Here is a 27,942-nt window from a genome sequence, read left to right on the forward strand (position 1 = left end):
TACATGTGCAGCTGCCAAAGCTGTGGTGTCACTGGTGTTCACTGGTGTTGAACAGTATGTTAACAGGATGTGTAATGCGGTGTGCTGGTCCTATGCTGCAGCCAGGGCTGGGTGGCAGCAGCACTGTAGGCTACAGTAGGGCAGTTATCATGAAGCAGTCATGTAGCTGCTCTGCTGGGCCAGTCTAATTACAGGAGAACAGCGTGCACCAGCCTGGGCCTCCAAATGGCACCATATGTTTTCCCAGACTAACCAGCTGAATAAATGCCATTTACCCATTCAGGATGCACTGTGCTCTGTGTCTGGGAATCAGTCACTCACACTCATATAAAACCATTCACCCCCACCCCACACCCCACCCCAAAACACCCTACCACCCACCTCCGCCATATAAAACTCAAATTCAGCTGTCGGTGATTTACCCTGCTCACCCCACCATGTACCCTCACACAGCTTCCTGTTCAGTTTAACCATTTACAAATCCTATTGTAGGTTTGTCTGTGCCTCTCTAACACACACTGACCCGTATAATGATGCTGTTGATTGTGCTGTAACCAGTTTAGTTAACGAAAGAGGTCTGGTTAATCAGAAATAGTGTTTCCAAAAAGCCAGCAGCAGTGTTAGGGTGTGGTCACATCCATTCTTCTTTTCTTTGAGGGCACGTGGTGAGCAACCCGCGCAGTGAGCATGCTCAGTAACCTGACAAAGTCACCACTGGTAAACTAGTTAGTTATTTAGTGACCCCAGATGAACAAGACATAAAAGAGTAGAATTATTTTGCACCTGGGTTATTTAACTTATAACTTTCTCAAACATGATGTGTATTGGTCACATCTGCTGTCTGGGCACTGCAGTTGTGCTGTCGAGCTAATCTTGCTGTTAGCTGCTTGTGCTGCAACCAGCCAGCAACTCTCAAACTTTTTGGCTTGTGCAAATATAACATGAAGTAATAGCAATTTTCTGTGAACAGAATAAGCGGGGAGTGATATTCAAATTTTCAGATTGTTTTATAAATGCTCAAAGAGGAAAGTTTTTCAATGGAAAAAAATAATGATTAGAAATTTAACAAAAATTAAAATAATTTTGTGTAGCTTTTTTTTCATCTTTTCTATCTTGCAAATCATCTCACATCCCTACCCCAAGTTGGGAACCTGTCACTTGGCTTATCATGGGGTGATACTACAATTCAATAAGGTTTTGATACTAAGCTAATAGGGATGCCCTTTTTCATTTGGCTTTGATGTGAACATGGAGCATTTCCCCACCAACACTCACTGGCAAATTTACAATCACAGCGACACTGATAACAAGAACATAATTCTTTGTGGTTGCAGAAAGCTGACAACATTTGTATCATGACCTCTTTCTTTGGAAAAGCTCCCTGTATCATCACTTGATAGACCTATCACACATCATCGGTCTGTTAATGAGAACAGCCGAGGCAGAGGCACTCACAGATGCCTATCGAGGGCAGAAAACAAAAAGAGAATGTAAGTAAATATGGACTGTAATTAGTATGACAAGGTTGAAAAAACAGATAACACACCGCGGCAGCCCGAAGGCCTACTCTTTCACACATGCACATGCACATGGACGCTTGCACATGCACAGGACACACACAGGCACTTCACTGTACGCTCACACACACACACTGGGAACAAATCAAATGTTTTAATCAGCTTGCTACAGCACATAATGAGGATCCACTAAGCCCCAGCTATCAGCTGCCATCGGCCACTTACTTGTGCCTTCAAAGAGCTGATTTTTCACTTCTAATACAGTAGCTATCAAGACTGAACACAGTCTGGCATGGGCAATAAAACCTGAAAAGTGCAAATGATGTTTCAGCAAGTGATATATATGCAGTAAGGCTTGGAAGCAATTACGTGCAAGTGGACAAGACAGTGCAGCCTATGGGAAAAACGTGTGGGGGCTGAATACACCCTATTTGTCACCGCTGTGATTTACAACATGGAAATACTAGAGATTGGTTGCTAAGATCTTCACTGGAAATCACAGGCATAAGATATGAAAAGTATCAACTCAAAAATCTAATTGTACATGTAATGACCTTAAATACCTCGCATAACCCAACTCCTACACTAACCGATACTGTATCAGATTTTTCTCTCACCTTGAGTGTTCACACCTTGTGATGCGGCGCAGTGTGCACCTGGCCCAGCCACACCTGCTGCATAGCACAAGGCAATCACATGAATCAGTCAAGTCAGTTACAATGCGTCTAGTTTCTACAGAACTACAGGTATGTAAGAAATATTTATCAACCGTCCAGGTGTGTGTGTGTGTGTGTGTGTGTGTGTGTGTGTGTGTCTGTGTGTCTGTGTGTCTGTGTGCGTGCATGTGTAGTTGTAAGGTGTATGTGTGGAGATGCACAGAATGTGTGCACGTGGGCCTCCTGGTGCAGTTTCTAGCCTCCTGGCATACCTCTGACCTCTGTGAGGAGGACTTACAGCTCCAATCCTCCAGCTGGAGAAGTGATGACCTGAGAACTGAACAAACTGAGAGTCCTCCTGTCCTTGTCATTTTCCTGCCTGCCTACTGCAGTGTGCCCTGATTGGGGGACATGCATCGAATTCAGTATTTTAGTCTTGATTTCTTAGCTTGACTTTATTTACTGTTACTATTTTTATATACTGTTTATATTCTTTTATTAGTTTCTAATTTACAAATGTTTATACTAATATGTGTTTGAGTTAAATTTTAATATAATAATTAAATAACTAAGCCCAGAGACAACATATCCCCCAGCAAAACTGTCCAACAAAGTGTGGCTCAAACAGACATTGAAAAGCTGGCCAATCTTTGACAGAGGTTGAAATACACGTCAAACCTAAAGCGAGCTAACTCGAGCCTCTGTAGCAACATCCGGTGCAGCCTGCTGTAAAATAAATGACGTTGTTAGCTGCAGTCTCGCAGGTGAAATGTGCTGCTGCTACAATTATTCTAATGCCAGCATGCCAGAATGCCAGTGCTACCAAATGCTGCTGTCAGCCCAGGGGTTTAATTAGTTTGGCACGTGTGCCACTTATAATCACCTGCCATTACCAGCTCTGGCTGCATCTGCTTACACGTCTGTCAGTGCCGGGCAGGCTGTGTATGTGCTAGAGGGTTGTGGGTGAGTTGGATGGTGAGTGTATATTTTGGCAACAGAACATAGACCTCAACCAACCAACGTGAAATCTAGACACAAAGGATTCATTGGCATCAGTTTTCTGTAATACCTATAAATTTTGAAGTGTATATTAAAACTGACTACAGCCAGGACAATTGTATTAGTGGTACAGACTTGTCAACAGTCCATCTGTACAGATGCATTGTGAAAACAGGGGGGAGCAGGGCTTCATAGTGTCAGACTGCATTGTGAATAGAGCTACACCTCAGGCTGAATACATCACATTGTGATTTCATGAGAGCTGGAAGAGGTGAAAGATGAAAAAAACTTCAGGGCGGCTGGTGAATCTCAACCCAAAACAGGAGAAATGGAAGTTAAAAGTGAATCGTTCACTCCCCCTGGCGTAGCATTGGCTACCTTTAGGGTTGGAGTAGAAGGAGGAGGAAGAGGAGGAGGAGGAACAGGAGGAAAAGAGAAGCCCCCTGGCTCTCACAGTCATGTGACCACTGAGCTCAATATCTGAAGGATGGACCCCAGGCTGTGTATTTAGCTATTAGGCCGTGAGCTTGTGTGTGTCTGTGTGTGTGTGTGTGTGTGTGTGTGTGTGTGTGTGTGTGTGTGTGTGTGTGTGTGTGTGTGTTTGTGTGTGTGTGTGCATGTGGCTCTATACAGGCGTTCCCACTGACAGAACAGCGACTCAGTTCTTCACATTCACCTATGTCTGCCACAATACAATAGCTCTAACTATCCCTATTATTTTCAGAAAGTTCCCATTTAGCACTAAACCATGGCTTCAATATTGTGCCGCCTCAAAAACATCTGTCGGGACTTGTGTGGCTACACTAATTACAAATATCTGCAGTAATCCGGCGCCGATAAGAGAGTCATTACTCCACCAGACATTTATCACTATGGGATTGATGACCCATTTCAGAGGCAGCCTTTGTACGGGGAAGTGAAATCGCTGATATCCCTTTTATCCTACATCGCTGCTGAAACCATCCATTCGTCAGGAGGCAAGCTAGTTAGAATTGTAATTAACAGCTATGGACTTTGGCCCTAATAGAATTTTTGCAGGAAACTGCAGATTGACGTCGGAGGGGACGATGGGGGAGTCTTTTTGTGTTTTTCTTTTCTTACTAATTGCCACTTGGAGTGTCTGTCTGTCAAGAAGAGCTGCTCTACGCTCTGTCAATAAAGTGCCCCGGTTTCGCCAATTTGTAAATATATAAGATTAGTCATTTAAAGATGTGAATGCACAAGCACAATGCTTCAGTGCAATAATCTGTCACAAACACAAATGCACATTCATAGGTCAAACATAAAATATGCGCTTCCCTGCTTCGAAATCAGAAGTTATGGTTTTTCTCTGACTCTTTTTCATTCTCAAGCTCACTTGCACACCCACCCACCTCCACACACACAGAGCGGAGCAGCAGATGATCACAGTAGGTAAGGACTAAAGGTCTGGCCACCTGCTGGCCACGTCCCGTCTCTGTAGCGGTAATGAACAGAGACAGCTTGGGGACCGCCCTGCGAGCTTGTCCCCCCTTCCCAGTCTCCCTGCTTCAGGGCAGAGCTGGGGGCCCTGGGGTGACAGAGACGCCAGAGATGTTCCCCATACTGACAGGCAGGTCTTACCTGGCCAACCCACTGTACACATTGGCCCCGGAACACACACACACACACACACACACACAAACACACACACACACACACACACACACACACAGACACACACACACACACACATGCACATGGGGACAAATGTGGAGGTACACAAAGAAGTGCCGTATACATGTGCACACTGTAACTGTTCACACGTGTTTATGTACTTACACATATGCACATACTGAAGAATACACCCACACACATACACACACACGCTGACCCCAGTGTAATTCCTCCAGCACGCGGCTGGTGACAGGAGCAGCTGCGGCCACTACGGCAGACAGATGAAATTTTCATAACTATCTCCTCCAACTTCCATCCTCACCTTCAGGATAATTTATGACCTGCCTGCCAGCCTTGAAGAGACAATATGCTAGCTATGAAATGAAGTGTTCCAGTGGTGTAGGTTATAATTAACAGAGAAGATGTGTGTATATGGGGTGGGGAGGGTGGACGTGGAGGGGGGCTGCTCAGGTGGGGTGGTTGTGGTAGATGGAGAAAAAGGCAAAGGATGGAGCATGTGGTGTGTTTGCATGTATAATGTGCATGCATATGTGTGTGTTTAATCACCACATAACATTGCTGATGTTAGATCTGTGATATCGACACCAGCATCACAACAATAGCAAAGATACCTTCCCTGAGCCCAGCACAGAAACACAATGTGAAACATTACAAGCATCCGACATGCAGATCTCTGTGTATTTACTGAGGCCTACACTTCCCATAATTCTCTGTAAAAGGCTATACTTGTGCTCAATAGCTAACTTGCTACAAACAAGCACATGTATAGTTGGTGCAGTTTAATGTTTTAAGGAGAATTGCCGTCCCAGAACAAACAGGAATTAGATGAGATAAACTGTATTGACAGTGTTTTTGGTGAGCACAACCTCCATCACTCCATAATGCTACGTTCTCACTGTTTGTTTCACATGCCTGCCACACATCCTCACCCAATCATGCTCTATCAGCTCTCTGGGATGTTGGGTTTGACCAGAAAAAATGTCCTGGTTTTCCTGACTACCAGTAAAACAGGCCCAAACCCATTCCCTCCCCCCTTGTCCTTACCACATTGTCTTTTCCAAACACAAATCTTGTTTCCATATTAAAAAAGGCAGCATTTAATGGGCAACTGTCTCTGCAACAAGTGTGTTTAAATGTCTGTGGGACTTTTAATGACATCTCTTACTCTCTCGTTCTCCCTTTCTGCGCCACACTTCGTTGCCAAGCTCTTACTGTGAAATGCATAATTATGAAATGACTGTTTCCATTAAAATCTGTAAGCAATTTAATGCAGTTGTGACTCAATCAAGGATAAGTGAAGATATTTAACAAAGAGAGTGCGATACTGATCCCTGCCAGTTGCGAACATTCCATTCCCACACCCAACCACAGAGCGAGAGAAAGCATGTATCTCAAGAGCTAATTACTGAGCCAGGCAAGATAGACCTAAGTGCATATTTACACAGGTAGAACTTGTTTGTACAGTAAGTAGAAGGTAAAGAAATAGCATCATCGGTCATTTTGCTCACAGCATATTCCTGTAAGAATAAGACATACTCCTGATGTACTTTCCAGTCTGGGAGCTACATAGGATGAGAGGCCGATTACTACGGCAACAGCAGCTGTGAGGTTCTGCTGAGGTCAGGACATGTCATGCATAACTGAGTGATTGCTAAACAGGGGCGGGTGCATGAGAGAAGAATTCATAATTTACATTTGAGCACACACAAACATACACCTCACAAACACGCAGGCCACAGGCGATCTCGCTGCACGCATGTAACCGGTCTGAGGGACCACACAGACATGTTTTAGATAAAGACAGACAAATTAGACGACAGCGTCTTAGGCTAACCACTGCGCTTGCGCTAATTACAGGCTGGCCGGCGATGAAAGAGACAGATGACATGTCCTTATTTGTTTTCTCCTCCAGTGCCCTGAACCAAGTAAACACAGCGATGCATGACGGCAAAAGTAGATGGTACAAAGAAAAAGACACACAGGCAACAAGAGTTCCACACACAGGTGTTTGCCCACCATCACAGCGAACAAGCCCCCGAGGTGAAAAAGAAACAGGGGCGCAGCCAGCAAAACTTTTGGCTGGCAATGGATGCCAAGGAAAACAGACTGAGCTTGCCCTGTCTGATCTGCTTGCAAAACAGGACTGCTGTTGTGGGGGTGATGTCGAGGCAAATGTAGGGCTGCTTGTCTGGGAGATCTGATTAACCTGTCACCTCGAGTTGCAACTTACATTACACAGGCCTGGTTGACAACATGCCCGGAAACCGACCTGCCGCCAACCAGAATGCCAGCTCACCCTTACTAATTAAACCTACTTATTTACAGCTTGATGCCACCCTCTCTTAACTGTACTCCACAAACCCTGTTTCCCAAACCCATCCACATGACAGCCAGTCAGATTCCACACGGTGAGAGAAAATCGTGAATTAACTCGCTGCCTACATGCCTGTAAAATTTCAGAAACTCCTCCCAGTCACTTGTGCAATTACAGCTGTACAGATGACGGCTTTGCTACAGATCTATGGGAACCTGTACCCAACAAACCTTTAAAAGAGAGTTAAGTTGTCAATGGCATGAGAGCAACCCCTGCAGTATGGCGCCTCCATTTCTAACACTTAAAGTAGCACATTAGACAAGGCTGTCTGTCCATCTTCATTGTGGACACGACACTAACAATCTTTCCAACTCCCATCTGGGACAGGGGACCTCCATTGTCTCCAAACTCCCTGCTCCACCCCAGTGCAGAAACTGGGGCGGGGTCTGTCAGGGACAACACAAAAGAAATGTCACAACTCCTGGAATGAAGTGCCAGCCAACGAAGGTCTCTCTCCTCCTTTATCTGTGTCACTATGCGCCTCCACAGGGGTGCAACTGGTAGCTGACAACACTACTGGGGTCATCCCTGGTTGGGCACAGCTTCAACCGAGGCTCTATGGCCCCCTTCTGGCCCCTTGTGACCCATGGTTTTGATGACAGACTGGGCCTTTTGTGTAGCAGCACCCTGTCCAGGTGAGGACAAGAGAGGACGACAATGGCAGGAAACATAAAGCTGATGGAGGCTGGGAGACGGACCTACGGGGTCACGGGTCAGGCTGGACAGCTGAGTGATGACTGCAGCTGTGGACACGTGGACCTCCTTCTCTGTTCTTTGGCTCGGCTTGCCATGTCAGCTGATGTTGCCTTTGTCTTGGGATAAAGACCTCACTAACTCTCAACAAGTCGAAGAAAAGTAATAAACACAGGCAACAGATGTACTACGCCACAGATTCTGAGTGTACAGCTATTATAGTGACACCGTAACCTGTGCAGCGAGGGTCAACTACTTGTCTTTTCAAAGGGTGACTGGAACTGAATTAGATAAAAGAGGACACTTGCCTATAATTAATTAAAAATTTTACATGGGAGCTATTTTAAATTAAAAAAATATACATATAAAAGGTTAAAACTAAATGGAAATAAGGAGAACTAGATGCTCCTCTTGGAGTGAACACTCTGAAAACAATCTGAAAATACACCATACCTTACAAGATGTCGTACTTGCAAATAAAGAGAAAAAGCTTTTATGTAACTTTATTTGTGCTGTGCAGTATCACCCCACTGCTGCCACAGTTTATTGGCTCTTCCTTGTCTCTTGGTATAAACCCAAAATGATGCAAAATTGTAGCAGTTTAAATTTTTTTTCAGCAACTACTTACAAGCTTATTAAAAAAATAAGCACATATATGCCTCCAAACTCCAGCGATCCACACATCCTGAGCTGTCCGACTGTTTCTGATGCCAAAGGTCAATGGCTGCCTACTCTCCTACTGGCCCACACTGAGACATGGGAGGACCGGGTTTGCCAAGTCAGGCACAAACCCTGCTTTGGGTCATAAACACCTCCGCCTGTCTCTCCTCCTTTTTCTCCTCCACAGAGGTGAGTTGGGTTTGCACTCTGTTAATCTTTCACTATAGGCCCGCTCGCTTTTACACTGGCCCGCTTGAGAACAGAAGAGGGGAATGAAAGAGGGGTAGTAAAGGACAAGAGTGGATAAAAGAGCAGGAAGAAAAAGCCATAGAGAGGGCCAGATGGGCACCTTCACAGTCCATTTATCAAACCCAATGTGGCCCTCCCCTCCCCTCCCCGCTGCTCTCATGTCCTAAACCCCCATGTAATTCTGTAATGATTTTCATTATCATATAATGACCTTACAAAGCCTACAGCAGTTTGCATGGTCAGTACAAAACTCACAGCTGTTCAATTCAGAGTTTGCTCACCGGCTGTGACAAAGCTTTTTTTTTTTTTTTGCTTTTTCTGTTGGTCAGAACAGTGACCTTTAGGCTCCAGAAGGTCATCATGAGGTCACCTCATCCAGTATCCAGGAGGTTCAAAGGTAGCCATACTGTAAGTATACAGATTCAAGGTAGCATCACACCAAGTAACTACTGTTAGTGCTATATTTGAACTGTTAGTTCAAATATAGCACTTTGGCAAACAAAACCACAGAGTATAATTGTGCAGGCGAGAAACGAGATATGTAAGTGTTGTAGTGCCACCAGGATGTGTCATTTCCTATCCTAAAAGGCCTGCTCCCTGGAGTTTGTGCCTTGCTCTTCAGTCTGCACTTCCTGTGTGGCATATACTCAACTTCTCTACTACGGTACAGTCACCCACCCACATAACAATCCATCTATTTCCAGGGTACTCACGGGACATTTACCAAAGGGACACGGAGGGCAGCATCTATCAAAGAATTCACCATGTGCATCGGGAAAACCCAGTTACCAGAAAAGCTCATAAGAATAAAAAAGCTCTCATAACTTTGTTGGCTCAGAGTGAATGAATGGACTGCATCTGCTAGCGGGGCGAGCAGCGGCATCACTCACTCTGAGTGCCCATAAGTCACTTGTGAAGAACCACTGGTCACCGGGTCCAATTCCTCTTTCCTTCCTTCTACCTAGTGCTAAAAATGCCCTGGAGGCAGAAAATGGCAGCTAGCAGGCCCATGTTCCAGCACAGAGTGCTGCTTTAACTGGTGTTTGAGAAACAAAAGTCAGCGAGAAACTTAATCAATCAATGCTGGTTGTTTATGTTTATGTGCCTCTCGCAAGAGTCATCAATCATGCTTTTTTTTTCTTTCTTTTTTTTTTTGCTTTTTTCCACCCTTTTGCAAGCATTATGTGCTGAATGGAAACCATGGAAACAAAAGGCTGTATTATGATAAAAGTTTGCCTGTTGCATATTGTGTGGAAACCTAATTAGGATGCCAGATGAAAAAAAAACAAAAAAAAAACAGCAGCAAAATGAATCAGTAAATTAATTTCAGAAGTCCTATTTTGGTGCATGCTTTTATGAAAATAAACAAAGGTTTGAATACATCTGACTGAAGTGAACTAAATTCACTCACTGCGTATCTGATTCTGTAATATACTGTATCTTTAATTCAAAACAATGACTTTGCCTCTAAGTAGTATGCATAAAGAAATACAAAGATTTTCTTTCTCCACGAAGAAGGAGTAAAGCAATCCTTAACTCTCATCAGACACAAATCTCTACCAGTACGTCCCACTTAACATTGCACACAGCCATGTGCTTAGGTTTGTGTAAATGCTATCTGTTGACAGCCACTTGACAGGATGACCTCTGGCTTTTTTGTAAGTGGGGGCTGTGGAGGTTAGGGGCAGACATTTAATGTGTGTAACCCTTAACACACATTAAATGTGTGTAAATGCGAGGGTGCAGCTGGAGTTCAAACATATTGTGTGGGATGCTTGCCCTTTACCAAAACTAATCTAATCAGTCTTTCGCTGCTGATAGAGTAAACGTCCTGTCTGCCCCACCGACAAGGACTGAGCATTTCCTGCCCTGGTCTGTGATACTAGTTGTCAGGATCTTTAGGGTGGGCTGGGCAGAGTCCAGGGTTAGACATGGTTAGTAGGTGGTAACGTTGCATTGTGGGTGGTGGGGGAAGAGGGATGGCGGAGGATGGTGCTGATGTTCGGTTGGGGGTGTGTGTGTGTGTGTGTGGTTTCTAGCTTTCAGCACCTGCAGCTGGAATGCACTATCAGCGCAGGCCCTACATCAGAGTTGTGAGGCGGTGGTCGTCAACACAGCAAAGCAAGGTGTGTGGAAACAGCCTGTTTACAAGGCTCATCTGGATGGGGCATGGCTAAGGGTCAACTAGAGGGGACAACTCATTATAGAGGGGCACCATGGGAAGATGAGGGCAGCAACACTGCAGGAAGTTAACACAATATTTCTCAAAAGAAAAGATGCCGTCAGGAATTTCTTGTCTGTGGATTCTGCCTCTGGCACTTCTGCTTTCTCTTGACTCTGGATCATGTCTGGTCCACAGTGTCTGGTTGTGTGTGTGTGTGTGTGTGTGTGTGTGTGCGCGCGCGTGTGTGTGTGCGCGTGTGTGTGTGTGTGTGTGTGCGACACTGAGGTCAAATCTGTCGATAGAGACAATAAGCAGTGAAACATATGCAAGTCCAGTGTTTACATGCATGCCAGTATTTGTGTGTGTGCTTGCTGGTGCTGAAGGGGAGAGCGACTAAGAGACTGAACAGCTAAAATAACACTGCACTGTGTGTGTGAGGCCCTTCTTTATCTGAATGAATGGTCAGTGTTCTAATCCCTGCGCTCTCTACTCTTATCTGGAAGGAAGGAAGTGACTGGGCTTATCCAAGACACACGTGTCGTTGTGATAGCTGTGATAGCTGCCAGGCCTGAGGACCACAAACAAACACCAACTACACCACCGTGTATCTGTGGAATTCACATCTGCTCTTCAGAGGGAATCATTGTCAAAGCACACTGAAGGAAAGTAGGACTAATGTGACGATTCCTGATTGTTTTGTTTCTTGATGTGATCACAGCTATTAGCCCCATCGGTCCCCACTGTTTCAGTAAGGCCTGCACATACCTCACTAACATTTGCACAATAGCTCTGTTGCTTAAGAGTAAAACAAACAATCACGCTTGGTTGTAACACGTCCTGGTATGGCAATGCAAGCAACATGTGTGTATCAAAGGCCTGGGTTCGAGTCATACCCGTGGCCCTTTGCTGCAGGTCATCCCTCTCCCTGTCCCTGATAAAGGCAAAAAAAAATGCCCTAAAAAATAACTTAGATAAATAGATTTAAATTAATTAAAAAATCGAATATATATATATATATATATATATATATATATATGCACATATACTGTATGTACACACATTTGCCTCTGTTGAGGTCTATGTATGTAATCTTTGTGCATTCTAGGTGTTGACCCTTCACCCCTGTGAAATTAGAAAGGTGATTCATACGATTTCACTTGAGTAAAATCAGAGTAAACTTTACTTTGAGTGAGTGTTGCTGCACATTACCATTTGTTGCCTCTTATTTATTGGTTGTGAGTCGGTTGTGAGGCCATAGTGTCTGTCAATTTCATTAACTGAAGGGGTTAATAATCACTATTAGATGTGATGGTACATGCAGCAACTCAGGCCAATCACTCTTCATGGAGAATATATATTCTATGACCTTGTTTCAGGCAAATCATGGCAACTAAAGTAGAAACATAGACACAAATTTATGAGCAGCCCACAACAAAATGTGTAAATATGTGTCTTTGTGTAAAAAAAAAAAAACAGGTCAATTTTATATAAGATTTAATTTCCAAATTAAAGGAGAACTTTATTTGTGTGTGATGGCGTTTCTATTTTGAGTATGAGACCGTGCTTGTGCTTCAGAGTGTCTTACTTTACCTGTCTCACACATCTTGTCAGAGATTTATCTTTCATAGTCCAAGAGAAGGAACAAAGTTGGCGGTACATTGTGTTACCTGTCTCTCCATGTCTGTCTCTGCTGGTGTCTGTCTGTCAAGGCAGACAGCAGGGTCTCTGCCATCTCCCTCCGTCCCTCTCCTGCTCTGCCCTCCTCCTCCACTGTAGCCAGGAAGAGCATGGTCTGAAAAAGAGAAGCAGAAGAAGAAGAAAAGAGATGCAGATGTGCAAATGACACCGACCATAAGAAAAACATGGCATTCCAAAAAACTGTAACTTCCATTTGCAATCAAACAGTGGCTCAAATGATATGGGTTGTTCTACCTCCCACTACATACTTGAGTAGGACACATCAATGCTACTTGGCTCTATGAAATCTTCCACTAAATATTAAACCAAGTGGAACTGAGGAGAAAGACAACCTGAAGCAATTCCCTCCATCCTTGAGCGTCTATGCTCAGTTTAGAAATTACACAGCTCTGAGCCAAGACTCCATTATAACATCCCTGGGACGGCGACATACAGTAAGTCTAGTATAAAGTCAGTTTCACATCAGAGGATGGGCAAATTACACCCAATATTAGAGTGTGAGTCAATTAATCACGTCCTGCACAGCACAGTGTAATGTGTGAGTATCCCCCTGTTGAACATGAATTACAGGCCGGCTTAAAGTGTGACGTGGCACATCAGTGCTAATCTGAGACATCCTGGCAAACCTTCGCCTCCAAGCCCTCCGCAGCCTCTAAGCTGGTTGAGAGGGAGTCAAATGAAAAAGGATCTGGCAGCCCAAATTAAATGCAATGCTGTCAGCCACACTCAAATCCCTCTTTCCCCTTACCGTCTCCCTCCTCTTCTCTACCCTTCACAAACTCTCTCCCTCTCTGAATATCCTTATATGTCCCCCCCCTCCTCCTTCTCCTAGCCTCTGAGATGTGATGGATCTGTAACTCTGACTGACTCTGACGTCTTGTTAAGAACAGTCTCTTCCTGTCACATCCACCAGTCAAGCATGTTCATTTCTTCCCATTAACAGTCACTCGCCTCCCCAGTCATCCAACCGTCTTTTCAAAAAAAAACCCCACAATGTAAAGGAACCTTCATTCCTTCTCCTCTCCCTCTTTTTTTAATCCCTTGCTGACAATCCACCTGTCTGTCTTAATTCATGTGAAGATACGTTTGATTGTCTGTGTGTGTGTGTGTGTTTCCAAAGGAGAGGAGTGTGATTTGCCGACAGAGTAATATGCTTACTTCCTCCACACCACACAGGACAGGTGTCAAAACATGTGGCGGTGTGTGACTGATTACACCTGACTCTGAGGAGACACCAAAGATTACGTTGACCAGGAGGAAGCAGGGCTGGCTGTACTGCCTATGGAAACTGTAAGTTTTGGTTTGGATCAAACCCCGTCCTCCTGGGATGAGTGACAGTCTCAGAAAGTGCCAGAAAGTGCATTCAGACTGTATCACCATCTCAGATGGTAGACATCATATCGCCATGCCGGCCATGTACCACAGTTTCAATGGTTCAAGCACAGCGTTGAAGAGCAAGTGACACGTAGTTGATCTGAAACCTGCGCTTATATGTGTTTGCTTCAGCTCTTCCCAAAGCTGGCTCTGAAACAGAACAAGTGGTGAGGAAATAGAGCGCAGTCCAATGAGCCTTAACTATGTTAAAAATAAAAATTAAAATGCAGCCTGCAAAATATTAATTCACTGAATAAAAAAAACAATGATGTTCAAACATCATCACCTTGTTTTGCGTTGGAGTTGATAAACTGATGACCAAAATCCATCGACAAGGTTTTTGTCACAACTCAGGGATGATGACGGAAGTCACCAAAATAGACCCTAACGCCTGCCAACACACTGAAGTCTGTTCACCTCCTCTTCCATTAAACACACAGGTGACAGCTTGTGCTTTGGGGGAGTGTGTGTGTACATTTGTAGATGTGTATGCGAAAGCCTCCTTTGATGTTTGTTCTCGGCTAATTTCTGTGAGGATAGGTGTGCCTCTGATAATGAATGTGTGTGTAGTAAATGTGTGTTACTGAACCTCCTAACCATGTGTGTGCATGTGTGTTTGTGTGCCAATGTGTGTGTGTGTGTGTGTGTGTGTGTGTGTGTGTGTGCGCGCGTGTATGATCTTGTGTTTAGAAGAGCCGGTGCTGAGAGAGGCCTTCAGGTTTAGCCCCAGGCTGATCCCCAGGCCATTTAGACACCCCACTGGTTGTTTACTGGTCAAGCCCAGTCTCAGTCAGCTACGGCCACACCACAGCCCTTTGTCTTTGGGTCTGTGTTAGCACTAATCAGCCCCCTCATTCCTCCTATTTACCCCTTGATGACAGTAGCTGTCCTCAAACCTCCACATCTCTCAGCCTGATGCTGACCACAGATGTCCCCCTGACCCAGGCCACATCCCGAGGTGAACGAGAGGACAAGGAGGACGTGGGTACCCCCATCCCTGGTCCCCATGCCCCAAACTCAACCTTGTCTATTTTACTACAGATAGGCATAAACATTTCCGGCCCTGTGCAGAAGCAGGGTGGGTAGACAAATACACAGCTAGGCTTAGGTGATAGTTTGGTTGGTGGAGAGCTGGAGTGATGATAGCGTTCCAAGCGAAGGCTGGCTGTAGGGCAGCCTGGGGCAGCTCACTAACACCTCAAGCCGGGACTGTATCTTAAAACCAACAAGCATCTGTCTATTCTATCACAAAAACAACATGTCACTCATTCAACACAGAATAGAATGGGAAGAGCGTTGCAGCACACAGTGCAATACGCTGTACATCCCTTAAAACTTCACATAACAGTCGTCACAGGTCACATAATAGCTAAGAAGCAAGTGCTCAAAGGGAGGAAGGTTAAAAAAAGATGCATGCAGAACTGAAGGTTTACACTCCATAAAACAGAGCTACTAGCTGACCACCAGAGCGTCTGAGAAACTGTTAACACCCCATGAAATGTCTTAGCTGACTTTAGACCAGTACTTTCAGGGGACCCAGAGCACTCTTAAGCTCACTGGCACTCGCTTATATAGGGAACCTTTTACATGTGCAGGCCACAAACGCTTACAAATTTACCTCCCTTATTAACTATTTCAGCTGACAGGGGTGATTTCTGGACCAGAATAGACCCAATGATGGATGGTTCCCTAAAAAAGTAGGTGGTAAACAAACTCACCAGTAACACCAAACATTCCCCAGGTTTTGGCGGGTGGCTGATGTTACACTAAGTTGGCACCACGGTGCCTCCCCTGCCACAGTAAGTGCACCTCTGTCTGTCAGACTGGCAACCTCAGCGACTGTCTCCCTGCCACTAGCACGTGCAACAGGCCCCAGCAACAGGCCAGCAGACTCCCCCTGCCTTTCTGTGCGCCAACACGTCTGTGTGGCCATATGGAGGCAGGCGTGGCCCTAACTTGTAATCCATTCTACTGTTTGTGACCGTTGAGTCTCCACTGGGGCCTTCAAACTCATAGTAACAGCATGCGAGAACTTAAAACCCCCGCAAAACTAGTTCAATATTAAAAATTACATCTACTGCATTAAGGAGCCAATCTAATCAAGCCTGACTTACTCTACAGTGAGTGAGCCATGTGTTTAAGGAAAAAATACCTTTTAGCTGCAGAAGAGGCTGTTAACCTTCTGGCCGCGGACCAACTCTAAATCCAAATGGACTTTGCTATTCAGTTACAGATATTGTGTGTAAAACCTAAACCTCACCTAAAAAGATCCTCCACTGACAACCTTCTGTGGAGCAATTTGAGATTTAATACTTCATGTGGTGAAAAAAAGAAAATGTTTCTGTTTTATTAATGGTAATCAGATAGTGGCTAAACTCTCCAAGATTTTTGGTCGCCAGGTGAATGACTGAGAGCTCTGCTGGTTTTCATTTTAGCCATCAGCTAAAACACAGATTAACACCTGAGAATAAGAGCAGCTGAATGATTTTGGGAAATCCCCTAATATCCTGGACAGACAGCAACTTTTTCAGACCGCAGCAATTACATGAGATTTGTAAAATGAATGATGCATACCTTCTCTAACACCCCCCGCCCCCTAACTTGACTTCCCTCTTGCCCACCTACATGGCGAGCACATTAGGGAGATATCTCAAGCTTTAAGGTTGAACCCTTTCCTCCACATCTCCAGATACTCCACTGACATTTGCCACAGCTTAAGCCCAGCTGCTCTGACATCTGATTTCATAGGCCTTAGGAGTGGGAGTTTGGCAGACTCTTAGCTGTCTCCATCCCCCTCTCCCCTCTAATACAAGAAACCAATATCACTTTGACCGCTGGTGGAAAAAGGCATCAGGCACCTTGCTCGGGGTAATGGATAGCTTCTGCTCACTGATATAAACAACTGGGGAGCTGTGATCCTGCCAGGGCCAGTTCCAGTCTGGACAAGGGATCTGTGTGTGTTTGCTGCATGCCACCGCTGAGTTACTTTGCTCTTGAGGGGGTGGGGGGGTGGGTGGGGGGGGGCGGGACTCTCCACCGGTGGAAAAATTATATTAGCCCAGGAAGAAATAAGCCTAGACCACATTCACTTTTCTGTGACATCACACTTTAAGTCATAAAGTGTGTGTGTATGTGTATGTGAGTGTGTGTGTGTGTGTCTGTTTTTTTTTCCCTACCGTCTGCCTGCTGTCACATGATTACAGATGGCTCAAAATTGAGGCATATCTGAAATTAAATTTGCTCAGTTTCCATTACGTAAGATTGGATGATAACGTGTGGGTTGTGTGTGTGTGTGTGTGTGTGTGTGTGTGTGTGTGTGTGTGTGTGTTGTGTGTGGTTCGTGACGCGACTGGCTGTGTGTGTGCTGTTTCTCTCGTAGTCCATGCTGCCCTGACATGTGTGTGTGTGTGTGTGTGTGTGTGTGTGTGTGTGTGTGTATAGGGGAAGAGTGAAGGGTGTCAACATTGCTAGTCAGAGTTGTCTTTCAGACTTTGAAGCCCCTTGAAGAACCTTTGATATTATGAAAGAAGAAATGGGAAAGAAAATGCGAGAAGCAAGTTCTATCAAAATAAAACTAAAAGTCTCTCAAAGATTATTCAAGGAAGTCTTTTTTTTATATGTACATGTGTCTTTATATGTGTCTTTTGTGTGGAACTTTGAACAGTTGAAACTTCAGAGCATTGACTCCAAGGGACCTTTCAAAAAGTTTTGTTGCAACACTTATTCGCAGTTACTCCAAGACATCCTTATATTCCTTATCCTATAATAATAAAGAAGTTTTCAAACAATTAAACCCGGCATATTTTACAGTTTCTTTATACATACTTATTAGTACCATTAGTGATGAGTGCTAAAACACATCCCTGTAAATTTTACAAGTAGTGGGGAAAAAGTAGATTTTAGAATTTCTGCAAAGATTCTTTTCACAGTCTATCGAGGTGTTTATACGATACAGTCAATACTTCAAATTTCTTAAAAGGAGATCTAGAGATCCCTAAGTTTACTGTGTGTGTTTGTGTGTGTGTGCGCATTTGTCTGTGTGTGTGTTAATGTGTTCTTGCGATCTCCGTGGTGATAGAAACCAAGGCCTTTCTGCCAGATTGACCCTTGCAAGGTTGCGGGCACCATCAATTATGTCAGCCAGTAAAATAGGCTTCGCTACGCACAGCAGATTATATGGAGTGTAAAACATTAGAAAAATGTGTCTGAAACATCAGAGTAACATGTTTGAAGTGACAAAAGGTTCGGGGGTGGAGGGGAACCTCCCAAAAAGGGAAGACCCCTGACAAGTGATTTTGTTTGAAGGCATTGTAACACACTCAAGTGGGCAGGGATGCTTTCTATGGCCCCTAAGGCAGTCCATCTTCTGGGCAGAATACAAGCTGGATGGAAGGACATATGCTTTCCACAGGATCAAATGAAGCAGAACTCACAGGCTTTTGTGGTGCTCCCTTTTGGTGGGTAGAAGAAAAGGGAAATCTGTTGTTGGGTCGTAGTCCAGTGGGCCCGCAAATATCACATAAAAATTCACCGGCCTGTTTTCTTACGAGGCCTTTGTCTCTCTCTCTCGTGATAAGGAGTGTGGATCCAGTTGGCCTTAATGGCTAAACCACATAGTTCTTAGTTTGAATGAGCTCTGCAGCAGGCTGGGACAGGACACACACACGCACGCACGCACGCACGCACGCACGCACGCACGCACGCACGCACACACACACACACGCACACACATGAACACACACACTCACACACATTTGTATAAACTCCTGACTGGCCTGGCCAAAAATGCACCATCCATCCATCACAAGAAAGCTTTGAGAGGCGCTTTGACTAATTCAGGACAATGAAGACAGAGCTGGACAGAGATGTTTGCGATGAGCGTGACACTAAAGCACCTTCTGCTCTGTTAAAACTCCCTTTCTCTCTTTCAGTATATGAAAACTGAGTCTAGATTCTAGCTAGATAGCAGATTGTGATCAGCACCTCACTCTCCTGCCAGTAAAAAGCTTTTTGCTGATTGGGGCCAAAGCCAGCCTTTCTAAGCCCCGGAGTTACAGTGTTACACACACTGCACCATACTTCAGGTCTTCAAAAATGCTAAACCAATAAAAAAGGGTTTCCATCCATCTAGACACGCTCACATAGAGCAGTTTTGTTTTAGAGAGGGTGGGGGGGTGGGGGTGGGGGGGGTTATGCATGCAAGGGCTGAAATGCGCCGCTAACAAAGTTTTGATTGACTACAAAAACTCTGAAGTGTAGTGATTCTCTCAATCTTTGCATCTGGCTGAAGTGTGCCGTGGTGAAACTAAACAACCCCTGTTGTGTGTCTAGTCTGACATCAAATGTGAATTACCTACAGTGGAAGAAAATGTCTAAAGTAGGAGAGATTAAGATCAACAAAACGGCAGGTTCCTTACCATAAAAACACTATATACTTTACTAAAGGCTATAATGTCTGTGCAGTATCAGCACCAGACAAACTGCGAATTGATGGAGCCAACCTCAATTCAATTTTGTTTGTTTATGAGATTTCACATTTCAATTATGTGAGCTCACTTATTTGCTAATCTAAAACTAAAGTTCAGGGATAATCAATATATTCGCTGTTGCATCATTCTACCTCAAGCCCTCATACTGATCATTCAAAGTACTATACATTGTGTGACTAAAAATAGGAGTGTGTTCTGCTGCTTCCATGTGGATATAGACGGGCAGCCCTTTTGCCTTATACGATTTTCTCCACACTACATGGCTATACAGTAGTAGACAATGGCACACACCATGAAGCAGTGACACATAACTAGATTATGGACTCACATACTCTATGAAATGCTGTCTACTTCAATCTGGCAAAGAACTCACAGACACTAGCAGTTTTTATATTTAACACTTCATGTTCAACAGAAACAGTAGATATGCTTTAAGAAGAATTCCACTGTGGAGTATATCGATATAATCTAACTAAAGAATTGGAATTAAAAGTGAATACACCACATTTCAGACTGAGTTCTATCTTGATACACCTAATAATTGTAATGGATCACACACCTATATTGCATTGTATCTTGATTCTTAACTATACTTTTTTCAATACCAATTTTATCAACTCCATTTCAACAAAAAGTAAATTACAATACATGTTATGGTACAAATTTTAATGTTACTTTTGTTTTATTTTTAAGCTCCGTCACTTAAGTCGCTCCAACATATTTGTGTAAATAAACAGCAAATCACCTTTATTAGATCTATAGCTCCAAGCATGCTTCATGCTTATTGGCTCACTGATGTTGATGAGATTTACTCGTGTACTCCTTAGGTATCGAAATTTGGTATCGAACTAGAAGCCTAACCCCAACTGTAACGCTTTGTTGTGCTGTGTGTTGAAACTTTGGCTCAGCATTTGAACACAGCCCCTGAGGATTTTTCAAATGATCTGTACTTTCAAATATGAGAAAAAAATATGATGAAAAAACAACAGGACAAAAGGAAAATACATCTAAAAATATAAAATGTATAATTTCCAGTAAACCGTCAGAAGCAACGCTGAATATCCACCATGCACAAACAATGGTTTGGACAACGGTAAAATTTTTGAATATATGATACTGATATGGTGTTATTACTGGCTGTCTGTTGGTGAAAACTAGGAAAAGAGATACAGTATGTTGAAGTTACTCAAGTCTGCGAATGTTTCTAAACACACATGATTTCCCACCCCCACCCCCCCCTCCAGGGAGGCTGATGAGAGCGGCTAAAGGGTGTTTATGAGACTGTTAGCCAGGAGAGGATGCCGCCCTGCAGCTCTCACCCAAATAAAAGAGCCATTTATTACATCCAACATGACCCTCTCATTACACACAAATAGGAATTAATGAGCGCTATATCGGGCACTCCCAGCGGAGCGAGGCGGGGCCCGCTAAAGGACTAGCGTTAATCACACTGTCCTACATCTCACCCATTTAACACCACCCATCAGATTGCTCTATCAGCATGGGAAGGATAGGAGGGTTGGAAGCATTTCACTACCTGGAAGGATGGCCACTCTCAGCATCACCAGCGTAAGGCCGATTCTGTCTTCCTGTCTGCTACAGCACACTGACATGTCCTGTGACCTGACCATGAGTAAAATGCTTTATTTGCTATGTGCAGATAAAAAAATAAAAAAAAAAACTGCTCAAGAATGAACAATAAAAATTATATGTCATGGTATTTTCTTTTCTTGTGATGACCTGGGCCTTACGTTCTTCAGTTCACCCATCATTCATGTTGGTTATGAGAAACATTTTTTCTCACCACCTTTATTGATCAAAGGTAAGGTAAGGACACAGAAACACTGGTAGGCATGGCTTTAGAACAGAGTAGACAAAGCAACATGAAGGTGAGTGGCCAGACAGGTTTTTAACAAGTCTAGTGAAAACAAAGGTGAAATTAAGGTTATTACCCAAATGGTCAGCTGTAAAAGTCAATTAGATCTTGAACAGTAACTCTGAGTTACCAGAATTACTGATCTTGCACTTTGGGTGTGTATGCTTCGAGTAAAAATTAATTGCTTTGTCTTAACACTGATGTGTCTCGTCCTGAAGTGCTCAATTACCAGTATTGGGATCTCAGAAGTGAAACTGATGAGCAAACTGTGAGTAAACCAATAGTATTCATAGTCCAAACTACAAAAACAGACACAGGTTGTAAAAAAAGAAGGGAATTTTCCTTTCACACTTCACATGGGAAAAATCAGCTTTACCAGAAAACACACATATCAGGTTTGATCTCTGTTGGGTTATCCTCTTTATACTGTACATGGCTTGTTTTGAAAGGTGCACAGACCAAGAAACAAAAAAAACAAACAAACAAACAAACAAACAAAAAAAAAGAAAAAAAAAAAAAACAAGGCATGGAACTTCCCAGAATGCTCCCAGGACTTGTACTTCCTCCTCACTGTACTCACATCCCCTTGTCTACAGCTTCAGCTTTTCATTTCTTTCTGGTTTACTTTCCCTCGCACGCTCGGAACTTAAATCTTTACCGTTATCTCTCTATTCCCCTCACCTAAGCCCGAAAAAGATCCCCCCCCCCCCCCCACCTATCCTCAACCCCACCCCACTCCACCAAATTTCTTTTCTCCATTCCACCTCCTACACCTCCCCAAAGATGTGATACAATTATCATCAACAATCTTTTCCCATATATCTCCCTTTTCTTTGCGCCTCTTCAAGCGAATCAAACAATTTTACACTGTCTTCCCATCAGTATCTCCCCATTCCCCCCACTCATTGTGTTTGAAGAAGGCTTTATGTACTTCAAAACCCCAACATGATGCCTGCTCCAGTGATTTTCAAGCATTAGAGAGGTACTGAGGTATTAAGTGGTTGCTATCTTTCTGCGCTAGTTGCGACAGTTGAACAAAAAGATGATTATTGATCAAATCTTCAACACATTAAAGACGTCATGCCTTAGCCTGAGACATGTTAAGTGTAATTTGGTATCAGTGATATTTGAATTTGTAGCTTTGGCTCTTGTTTTTGCTTTGTTTGTCTGTTGTTTGTACAGCATACGTATGTCATTTTTTAGGCTGTGGTTTCTGACCATACCTGTGTGTAATATTTCTGAACACTGCTTGCCTTTTTTCTCTGTTAGAATCGTAAGAAGATACGCTCTATTTTTATCGCTAATTAGGTTTAGGGTGGGATTTTATATTCTTCACTTTGAGGATCTATAGTTGGGGTGGGCTGTTTTCATTTTCATTAATCAGTTTCATTTATTGTTTCACTATGTGTGGGCGATATGAAGCCCTCGGAGACTGTGGCTGTGATTAGGGGCTGTACAAATAAATGTGAAATGAATTTCCGTTGATATGCAGATAAACAATAATAAGGATCTCAACCAGGACCTGATGAGGATCCAGATTCAGATTCAAATGATTTTTATTAAAAATGCGTACACATGGTTTCGAGTATGAGGGCTGTTTTTATTCACTCTGGTTTACAGAGCTCAGCACATCTCAATGTGTATATTACTATTTCTGAACATGAGACATATTGAACCAGTGACAGACAAGCTGTGGCCATGTACTCAATATTCAATAAGATTAATAATGCACTAAAACAACATAAATTGAACTCGAGTTCAAGTTACTTTCTTTGTTTTTTAGTGACAAATCAATGTGTTTTCTTGTGTCTGTGGTAATTCATTTTACTCCACCACTTTGACATGATTGCCTGCAAAAGTAAACAATTACACCTGGATCAAAGTACTGGAATAATTATATGTCAAGCTCTGGTTAGTAGTAATGTCTCTAGTCAGCTATAAGAGGGGCGGGCTTTGCCACGAGATGCTCTGAAATCTCTCTTTCATCTTTTTATACTTTCTCCCCCAACAAGGCACTTTTCAACACACACACACAAACACACACACATATACACACATACACACACACACACACACTCCTTCCTTGCATCTCTCTCTCTGTTGGTATGACACAGGAAGAAGCTGGGCCCCGCAGCCAACCCCGCCGTCCGCACTGAATGCGATTAAGCTGAGCAGTGATTAATCTGGGCTGCCCCATAATTCCTCTTTACCACTTTAATGGATGTTATCTCCCCTCCTCTGAAGGCTTATCTTGCTGATCGGGGCCAAGGATGAAGAGAGGGAGAGGAAGAGGAGGGGGTGGCCATGAGTACAGGGAGAGAAATCAAACCAAATCCATACAGAGGTAAGTAAATGAATGAGTAAGTAAATAAGTAAGTAAATAAATAAATGCAGGGATTGAGGGAGCTGCTAAGCGGATAAGGCAGATCAGTCTCTGTAAAGTGCTCATTTGTTTTCTAAGAAGACGAGACAAGCAGCCTGCAAAGCCTGCTGATACAGTAAAAATGCTGTCAACATCACAATTCACAGACAAACAAAATAAATTATCCAAACCACTGTCAATAAAACTCCCCACACCCTCACTGTAAAGATGAGGTGTACTCCGAGCATGGGTACAAAGACAAAAGAAAAAGAAGGGGGATTTTTTGATGAGATATTTTTCTTTCATAAATGCCAGTAAGTGGCATAGTTTCAGTTGCAGTTTCCACATTGAGTCAATAATGGCTAAGTTTGTCTAACACATTCCAAAATCAGCCATCCACAGCCACAAGACAGGTTTGCTCAGGTCTTAGTCTATTGTAGAAACAAAAATGCAACAGTTCTCCACACCTCAGCTTTCATGACAATGAGCTACATCCTGTTATTGAGAAATAATGACATACTTATATGAGGAGTCATTTTATTCATTTTAAATGAGAAATCGCTCCACAAGGAATTGTACTCAAGAAGAAGAAATTAACTGGTGCAGTATGAACTATGACAACGGAAGTAATTATGATTGGCAGCCCAGGGTGCATGCCTGTGTGTTTGTAATGAATGTGCCAATTTTATTCTACCAACATTTAACATTTTATTGTACTAACATTTAAAAGCAACTGAATATTGTAGTATTGCAATATAGCTTCAAAATAAATCCATGAAAGGAGAATAAAAAAATCTAATTTTCAACTGCAGCAATACTCTACATTTCAAACTCTTTCTTCCACATGTTGACTGAAAACAGCACAAACTTTCTTTTAAACTTCTGCATTGTATGTGGAAGTACGTGTGTTTATTAGTGCGTCTCTGCCAGGTTTTTGTCCTTCCGTGTCTTTGTTCGCGTATATGCATGCATGAGACGCCAGCTGAGGAGTGACAGGGTTAAACTTGTTGGTAGCTCTTTTTTCCCCGCTCTGGCTTACAGCGATGTTGCAGTGAGATTCTGTCATAGACAAACCTCTGTGGGATTCCATTCACTACTAGTGTACATCTTTAGGTACAAAGCTGCGGGCTGCATTGGCTCCAGGTAACATAAACGCTCCCTTCAAGCCACCGCATATCTGCCCATGAAAATTCTCTAAAGGGCTTTAAGCATTTACGCAGAACACTATCAGGCAGCGCCGAAAATTCAGCTTACCCTGTTGAATAGGGACTTCAAAGAGAATTGCAAATACCTTTGCACTGCTACATTTTCTCCCTTCTCTCGGTCTCCCTCTCTCTCTCTCTCTCTCTCTCTCTCCGTCTCTTCCTGCTTCTTTTCATTTTATATTTCCAAACACAAGCTGCTGCGTGATGTAAAATGTATTATCAGCCATATATTTCCTCTTTAAATGAATAATAACAATAATCTTTGAGTAATTTCTTTTTTATACAGCTCCGTCTAAATAGGGCAAAGCAAGCAAGCTAATATAGAGCCGCAGGTAAACAAGGCCATGCAATAATGAACGTGTGGATTAGGCCTCTAGTCTATGTTGTGTGATAAGGAAAAACAGCTGCTACTATCCAGGTAACAGCTCGTATTGACTGTCAATGAAGGATAAACTACTGTGCAGCTGCACATTCACTTCCTTCAATCACGCTGTGGACACACTGCGCACAGACGCACACACACAAACATGCATGGACACAAACAAACCTACATGCACGCACACGCACACACACATACACACACACACAAACATACACACACTGTACATATGCGTAAGAACCGCAAAGAATTGGGATATAATAAATGTATAAGCCTATTTGCACAGTATAGAGCTTGAAATGCAAAACAATATGTTGCATAAACACAGTGTGATTTAATGTAAGAGATAATAAATGGCTTCATAATGAGCAATAAAAATGGTCTTTAAACAGTTTACTGCTTAGTTCACACTTATAATTAATCTGGGTTCCATGTGTGCATATAAAGTGGGTATAAAACTCTGCCCGACTGTGCAAGTTAAACGGCGAGCAAGAGAGAAAAATGACTGCTGGTAAACATCTGCAACACGGTTCAGGTCTGGCCTGGCTTTCCAAATATGCTGTCTTTTTCTCTGAGCCGGACCGGCACGGCAAGCTCTCCAAATAATACATTACAAAAAATTGCTCCCTGAAATTATTTACGGTGAAACGCACAACAGAAACCATAACATTTATAATGTTTTACAAAGCCATCAAATAAGTGGAGAGGGGATTAATTGCCCCGGCCCGACCTTAAAATAATTATTTTGAGCGGTGCAACTCTAAACTCCAATGAAATTGATACACTTTGATAATTAGATTCTTGGCACTGACCCGCTGAAGTCAATAAAGGTTATTAAGGCCAATTGCTGTCTAAACGCATTACGGGCAGGGTAAACTGTCCGTCGGAGGCCCCTGCTACTCCAGCGCCAATATGATAATCCATTCTCCGTCCTGGGGGTTTCTTCCCTAGCGCCTGTGTCTCCACTCTGCCATACAAAACCAGATTGGATTCGCTTAACCTTTCCAGGACTTTGATCAAATGAGCTCACACAGCAATAACATTTACATTGACCCCCCACCCCTCCTCCACCCTACACACTCAACCCCTCTCTCTCTCTCTCTCTCTCTCTCTCTTTTTTTTTTCCTGCCTCCCCCTCTGCCTCTGTCTGTCTCTACCGACTCTCCCTACAGCTCACTTCCCTCCGTCCCTCCCTCCTCGACCGCCTCCTGAGCACCCAACCCCTCCACACACAAGGCCAATAACCTAATCAGCTATCAATGGCGACCGGGCCAGGCTGTGTACGATTGCAGTGTGACCCTCCTCAGCAGCGCAGATTGTTTCCAAAGACTGTCATTAAAGTGAGGGGAGGAAGATGAAATGGTCACCAAGCGCATCCCTGCACAGACACACACACACACACACATGCAGGTATGCATGAAAAAAGCCAGTCTCTGTTATAAATCAGAGGAGGATAATTTTGTCACACAATGAGAAAAAAAGAGAGTGTGTGCTGCATACATGTGTGTGTGACCAAACCAGTGGAAAACAGGGAGTGACAGGCTGGGTGAACGGAGTAGAGGAAGACATGGCCCCGATACCACTTCCTGTTTTGTACATCTTGAAGTATACAAATGTATTCAACTCAGTGGATCCCATTTATTATGAAAGTAGATTAATTTCCTTGATATGTGTTGAAAAGATTTCCATCTACAAGGCTCGTTCTCCTGTCAAATAACGGGGAAAGTGTGAGAAAGAGGCAGAGATATGGCGAGATAGTGCGAGCGAGAGAGGGAGAGAACAAGAGAAAGAAAGAACATAAAGAGAGAGAGGGAGAGAGTGAGTGAGAGAGAGAGAGACGGAGTGCACTGAAATCTCTTTGCATCCGCGGTGGCTTTTGAAGTTGCGAGATGAGCAGCCACAGAAGTCAGGAAAGTGACAAATTAGGGAAAAAGCTGTACTGTGCAAGCAGAGCTGCTAAATCAATTAAAGTCATGCCGAGTGCATACATTAACATCAATGGCGCACACATACACACACTCACACAAACACACACATACACACACGCGCACACAGGACAGGAAAAAAATAAATAAATAAAAGGGAGATGTGCTCATGGGCTCGACGCTGTCGCTTCTCCCCCACAGTGAAAAGAGGAAAGATAAAAAAATACCACACCGGTATTTAAAATATTCTGCATAAAGCCAAGACTCTCTGTCTATTGTCAGTCAGACGGAAGCTATTCATTGTTGCTAGTTTAAGGAAATGTCACCATTGTATGATAGCCATGATAGCAGGGTCCTAGGGGAACATACGGCTGCGAGCTAGGCAGGTCTAAACGGACCTCAGCACCCTGGATCACAGGGGAATGTAAAACCTTTAAGTTAATGTCCTTTTTCCAACCTCCAGAATCAACCTTTACCTTAAATACACTCACTCACACACACATTATACACTCGCTGGACATTCGCATACATATACCTGCGCTTGAAGTTCATTCAGAGGCCCGTCTCTTTGTTTCTGTCAGGGAACCACATGAATTCATGAGGTACCAAAAGAGGCGAGCAAGCAAGTGGACTTGTTTTGTTTCGATTCTTTATATATTTATTTAT

The 27,942-nt window shown here is 43.4% G+C and overlaps 1 protein-coding gene across 2 annotated transcripts in view; it reads right to left on the minus strand.

The window, feature by feature from the left end:
* fto (FTO, alpha-ketoglutarate dependent dioxygenase) overlaps nucleotides 1-27,942 on the minus strand; it is a 120,889-nt gene that overhangs the window by 53,140 nt on the left and 39,807 nt on the right. For both annotated transcript variants that reach the window (XM_022746332.1, XM_022746324.1), the window contains one exon: nucleotides 12,636-12,760. In XM_022746332.1, coding sequence (XP_022602053.1) covers nucleotides 12,636-12,760 — 125 coding nt within the window. The remainder of the gene's footprint in view (nucleotides 1-12,635; nucleotides 12,761-27,942) is intronic.

This window comes from Seriola dumerili, unplaced genomic scaffold (genome assembly GCF_002260705.1).
Source record: "Seriola dumerili isolate Sdu_G_001 unplaced genomic scaffold, Sdu_1.0 BDQW01000003.1, whole genome shotgun sequence".
In the NCBI taxonomy this organism is placed as follows: domain Eukaryota; kingdom Metazoa; phylum Chordata; class Actinopteri; order Carangiformes; family Carangidae; genus Seriola; species Seriola dumerili.